The 6,124-nt window shown below is 42.2% G+C and overlaps 1 protein-coding gene across 1 annotated transcript; it reads right to left on the minus strand.

Annotated features, from left to right (window-relative positions):
* Positions 1–2,006: 2,006 nt before the first annotated feature.
* Positions 2,007–5,664, minus strand: LOC134445258 (epigen-like). The gene is made up of 5 exons (XM_063194335.1): positions 5,505–5,664; positions 5,022–5,126; positions 3,955–4,084; positions 2,821–2,979; positions 2,007–2,208 (listed from the first exon to the last, which is right to left on the minus strand). The coding sequence occupies exons 1-5, from the start codon at positions 5,539–5,541 to the stop codon at positions 2,154–2,156; spliced, it is 486 nt and encodes a 161-aa protein (XP_063050405.1). The 5' UTR covers positions 5,542–5,664; the 3' UTR covers positions 2,007–2,153.
* Positions 5,665–6,124: the final 460 nt, after the last annotated feature.

Below are 6,124 nucleotides of genomic sequence, written 5' to 3' on the forward strand. Positions count from 1 at the left end.
GCTCAAATCCCCGTGTAGCAAAGCAAGCAGATGAAAGACTCCAGTAGTCTAATTAGTCCCTTAGGACGTAGAAGACAAAATATGGTGATGCTGTCGAATGATACAGGACATACGTCGTTGACTTGTGTGGGAGATACCCATAGCAGTGCAATGGCTGAATTGTTGACTATAGCGTACATTTGAGGTTTTTTTTTCTTCTTCTAATGAACAATGACAATGACAGGCTGATCTTCAATCTTGGTGAGATAGGTCTATATTCCATGGGTGGTTCTAGAAGGGGGACCAGGGTGGGCCAGGCAGGGCCGATGTAGAATTACTCATGGGCCCTGTTGCAGCCCCTGTACCAAACAGTCAATGGTCAATATTATTTTTTTACTGAAATATCTAAATATAAAGTATAGCATTTAAAATACAACATTGTACTCTTTTTTTTCATTAAATGTGTCCCTCTAAAAACACATTCGGCCTACCTCGGCCCCCCTGGCAATGTTGGTGTGTAGACCTGCCACTGTAGGCTATATTTCAGATATGGATGACTTTCTCCTGAGGGAGGGTTAGAGGGGGCGGCTTCCCCTCTGGAAGCCCTGGGTCAATATAAGTAGTAAGTTCTACATAGACCTGTGTTTACTCCACCTGTAGGTCATTTAGATTTCTCCATAGTGCAAATAGCCTACTAGTCCCTTACCTCAGTCATTTATTTTAAATATAAGTACATTATCTGTGCATCTAGCGGTATGTAGCCTCTTACTGCAGCAGGGGTCACCGGCGACCCTATTCACTTGCTGATAATGCTTAACTACATCATAACAACATTGCTATGACATTACAGAGAGCCATAGTGCTGCGCTAAGGGCATTATTTCCGAAGGAAGAACTATATCGAGGTCTCATGAGCAGGGGTGTCATTCAAGGGGGTTAAGTGTGACTGAGTCACCAGGGCCCCATGTATAGATGGGTTCTCAATTTTTGTTTTCCCCTGGCTGCGCGACCCTGGCTGTGCACAACTCAACCTCTGATTGTTGGAAACCGCTGTCGGTCAAAAAAATGAGCTCACATGGTTGGGTGTCAGTGTTTTGCCCCTCCTTACAATACCGTGTTTATGAACCCCATGTATATAGTTGGTCCACTCCACACACAGTCCGACTTTAGGTAGATCAGGGGTTCCCAACCTTTTTCAACTTGGGGCCCACTCGAAATTGTCAAAAATGTTCGGGCCCACCTCTGACCCAATTAAGAATAAAACTCAAATAAATCAACAGCAACACACACCAAAACCATTTCAAGGCCCACTTGGAATACCTTCAGGGCCCACCAGTGGGCCCCGGCCCATAGGTTGGGAACCACTGATGTAGGTATATGTTGGGGGGGTCCATTGGAGCTTGCTGCTACGTCCCTGCTCATGAGCTATCCATGGCACATATGAACAAACTGATTATCCCATAAAGATGGGGGGTGCTGTGGAAGCACATACATGTTGCCAGTGCCAGCCCGGTACAAATCTGGCCAGGCCCAGGGGCATCATGTCCTAGCCCTTCCCCATCGCTCTCCATCTCTCTACACCTGGGGAACCTTTTTCATTTGAAGGGCCACTTCAAATTGCTCCAAGGTCCATAAAAGTCCTCCAAGGGCCGTACTATGAACACAAACCAGGATTTCCCCCTGCACTCACTTAAGGCCTATTGAAAGCAGACCACACCTTCTCTAGGTCTCCTGAATATAGCTTAATTGTATTGCAAATGGAATTTCTAAGATTTGTTTACAAAATGTGTCATATTTCATGTAACGCTGCATAACATTCAAATTATGAGGGGGGGGGGGGGGGGGGATAAAACGGCTTCAAGGGTGACAAATGGCCCTCGAGACATAGGTTCCCCACCCCTGCTCTACACTGTCCTTTCCCCCCACCCTCCCTTAAAATTATCCCATGGAAATAGAACATGCACAAAAAACATATGAATATGAAATAAATGTGGATCAAAGTATACAATACAAACATCAGCAGGGGTTTTATTTAAAAAGCTTTATTTTAAAAATATTAAATAATCAATACATAGGTTTTAATTTAAAAGTAGGTTCAAAATAGAATAACAAATATAGAATAACAAATAAGTTAACAAGAACAAGGGAATTTTGATGAAATCTGTTTAAATTCAGTCACACAGGTTCTTGTCCTTTGTAGGTCTGGTATGGTAGTGATTCCCTCCGACACCTGAAATAAAGCAAGACAAAAAAGAGAATGCAAAGATGAGAAAAGTGGAAGTGAAAATGAGGAATCAGACCGCTTCGAATGATCACTAATCATTCACCATGTCAGCTACTGTATGTTTCACACATACTTTTTGAAGTTATTTAGTTATTCAGTAGTTCTCCAATGAAATGAAATCCAGATAAATGTTATGCTGCAAGTGTATCTTAGTGTATGAGTATAGGTAGGTTTTGTTTCCACTGATGTGCATGTACATGTGATTGAGTTCAAATCCAATTACCAGCCAAGTACAGGGTGTTTTTATGTTGTTAAATGTCATATGTACATTTTATGGATGTCAGGTATGTGCATAATCATTTTCCCCCTGTCTTCTCTTTCTGTGAGTCCATACTCCTATGTTTGTGTTTGCTTGTTTTCATCTCAAAAAGCATTCATTCAACAAAAAATAATGAGTATGATTACAGACTTGTTTTTTGAAAAAAAAAGGTTTGCACACTCCTTTGGATTTTTTTCTTCTTTAAGTTATTTTTTCTTCTTTTTTATTAATTCATTCAATGGCAATGACGTTTCGACCTCTCAGTCTTCCTTAGATTCACACCATGATTACAGACTTACCATTTCCTTGCGCAACAGTAGATGGCGCCAGCGACACAGCCCAGAAGTAGAGTCACACCGAGGATGATGCCAATCATCTCCTCAGCACTGCTCCCCCAGCATCCCCCTGTCTCCAGGATGGCGTGGTCACAGCGATCCCCTGAATGACCAGGCTTACACCTGTGAACACATTAACAAGACAGTTATTTATTTGTTTGAGGTTTTTTTTTGGCTGTATTCACGTACTGTATGTATGCATGTATTTGCTTATGGACTGTGTGTGTGTGTGCGTGTGCGTGTGCGTGTGTGTGTGTGTGTGTGTGTGTGTGTGTGTGTGTGTGTGTGTGTGTGTGTGTGTGTGTGTGTGTGTGTGTGTGTGTGTGTGTGTTTGTGTGCAGTCAGGCCATTCCCGCTTGTTAATTTCGAAGCTCCAAAGCTCACACAGAAGATAATTTCAATTTCATTCAACTTGGAATCGTAGTTCATTAAATATATATATATATATACAGATGTAAATGTAAAATGTAAATGTAAAAAAAAATTGCTCCTGGAACAGAAAACGAATCCAAGATTTCAAGTCTAACCCTCTGACAAGTCCACCATAGCGTCCAGAACTCTACATTAATGGGTTGTTAAGGTAATTTACAGCATTGGGCTCAAAATCCAAAACATACATACATGGCTGATTCAATGAAATACAAGCACACTGTTGTAAGTTTGAGATACTAGATCTAAGGATGTAGCCTGTTGATGTAACCTGGCTCTCATGCAGATTTATGGTCTGCTGCATTCTCAGTGAGATGAATAAAGTACAGTAGTCCAATTGCATAGAGCCCCAGAGACTGCACAATGCCCCAATACACAATATTTGTCTATGTGGAAAAAAACGTGATGTACTCTGTTCTTTTTGTTTAAGGGTTTACTCTTCATTTCCCTTTTGTGTGAACTTTGTGCAATAAGTAAGCACAACTACTTGACCACCAAAGTCTCTTGCATAAGGTACTGTTAGTGTTACGTTTTAAGTTGCTATAGGCTTATTTACTGTGTGCATGTACCTATGTCTGTTTGTGTACCACTTTCCAGCCATACAACTGTAACAATTGCATTCAATAACATAAAATGATAAATATAGTACACATATAGTTCACAACTTACGTGCAACTGAATTCTTCCTTGCCATCTGGATGTGTGTAGACGAAGCAGTCTCCATGGAGACAGTAGTCCTTTTTGTCGTCGCTGCAAGGTTGCTTCTGTGACCTCAGAACTCGGGGTCCCTCGAGACTCTCTGCACAGATAAATAGATGAACAGATCAGGGAAGAGATACTAGTATCTTGGATGCCATTTCTATACCTGTTGTTGTTTGACCATCAAATAGCCACAGAAACTCTCAGTTGAACTTTCTCTAACATGTAAACGTTCAAACAATTTACACCACTGGCTTTACCGTAAGGACATGTTTCCTTAGCAAGTTACCACGAAGACCTACAGTATGTCAGGGGGGTGTCAAACTCAAATTGACTGGGGGACAAAATTTAAATCTGGAACGAAGTCGCGGGCTGAACTCAACATTTATTTTCAAAATTGATTGAAATTGTGTGTACATGCACGTCATGCTCATAGTTACATTTCACACACACTCTTTCCCATGAAGTATGGTAGTTCAAGTATGTCTGCACATCCTGTGACACACCATATTTCATGTTCAAGTCTTGTTGCGCTATTAACGGTGCATGTTGGGCCAACTGTAATATAGATTTGAAATGATCTCGTGGGCCGAATAAAACGGCTCCGCAGGTGAGATTTGGCCCCCTTGAGTGAGTTTGACATCCCTGACCCTTGTCATTTGGCATGTTTCTTACGGGCTGGAGATGTATTGCTCTTATTTACAAAAACCGTACACGGTCAGGACAAATAGACAAAGCCTGCTTTGCCATTCTGTTTGTGAGCATTTCAGTTCTCACCTGTTGCCCTTTTTTAGAAGGCACAAATGTGGACTAAATAAAGTTTTAAATGGTACATAAAAGACATTCCCTGAATCTCAAATGGCACACTTGTGCACTTCGAGCACGATGTTTCAGTGCATAACTAATACGGCATATGCACTGAAACATGGGCACTGAAGTGCACAAGTGCACCATTTGAGATTCAAGGATTGACTAGATTTACACACACAGTCATACTGTGTCATACAAAACTGCCGCCTGTGTCAAACATACTGTACCTTGGCTGGAGTTTGCCAGTAGCACTGAGTATGTGGTGGTGGGCATCCCCTCAGTGCACTCCCCAAACACAGACATCAGGAAGACCATAGCAGCAACTACAAGCACTGCAATGGTTGACAACAGAAGGGGAAAAAAAGGTTGAAAGCAAAACAGTGAAACCGAACACCAACAAGGTATGCTAACCATACTCCCAAAATTCTGTGTGTGTGTGTGTGTGTGAGAGAGAGAGAGAGAGAGAGAGAGAGAGAGAGAGAGAGAGAGAGAGAGAGAGAGAGAGAGAGAGAGAGAGAGCGTAAAAGTGACAGATATAGTGTGTAGACTGCAAAGTGTTAATTCAACTCTTAGAGAGTATTCACGGACCAAAAACATCCTAAGAGATGTTAAATCAATTCTGTAAGTGTTGAATAGGCAACAGATTGGTTGTCTACTGTGCATTTGTGTGTGATGTGATGTGATGTGATGTGATCGGGTGAGATACTTACGGTGCTGAAGAAACAGGTGAAACAACGTTTGGGCCATGATACTGATGTAGTAGATCTGCTGCGAAGTTTTAAAACTCTTGCACTTTTGAAACTGTTGGATGGAAAACTCCAAAGACTTGTGCTCTGTTTGAAGGTAAGTCTTCTTCTCCACAGATCTCGAGTCTGGTCTGGCTGCTCTTCTCACTGATTGCTGAAGCAATTTATACGTGTTGAGAAGACTCGAAATTCCCAGCGAGCCAATCAGAAGAGCAAGAATCTTCGGGCTTGAAATATTTTGCTGCAACTTCTCAGAGCCAGGGCCTGATTAATGCACAGGCTAGATGTGACTGCAGTCTAGGGCCCGCCACCTTCCAGGGGGCCCCTGATCGGCCAAAGGTTAAGAAACTGCAGAATTATGACGAGATGCAATATTGAATACAGTTTTATATCTTGTTCATACTCCTCTCCACAGCTGGTAGACATTTTATACTTCATTCTTATCTTGTGATTAAGACACTACTCTATGAAATTTCGTTGTGAAATTTGTCTTCCATTGGGGCCCCACAGCCACTGGTAGCTCAGGGGCCCCAGGCCATCTTAATCCGGCCCTGCTCAGAGCGCATCACTTCCTGTGCCCTGAG

The sequence above is a fragment of the Engraulis encrasicolus genome, chromosome 3 (assembly GCF_034702125.1).
Source record: "Engraulis encrasicolus isolate BLACKSEA-1 chromosome 3, IST_EnEncr_1.0, whole genome shotgun sequence".
Taxonomy (NCBI): Eukaryota; Metazoa; Chordata; class Actinopteri; order Clupeiformes; family Engraulidae; genus Engraulis; species Engraulis encrasicolus.

Coding starts and splice junctions, on each gene's coding strand:
- LOC134445258 (XM_063194335.1), bottom strand. CDS start 5,541: ATGGCCCAAACGTTGTTTCACCTGTTTCTTCAGCACC. Junction 4,085..5,021: donor ACTGGCAAACTCCAGCCAAG/GTACAGTATGTT, acceptor TTATCTGTGCAG/AGAGTCTCGAGGGACCCCGA. Junction 2,980..3,954: donor AAGGAAGAATTCAGTTGCAC/GTAAGTTGTGAA, acceptor ATGTGTTCACAG/GTGTAAGCCTGGTCATTCAG.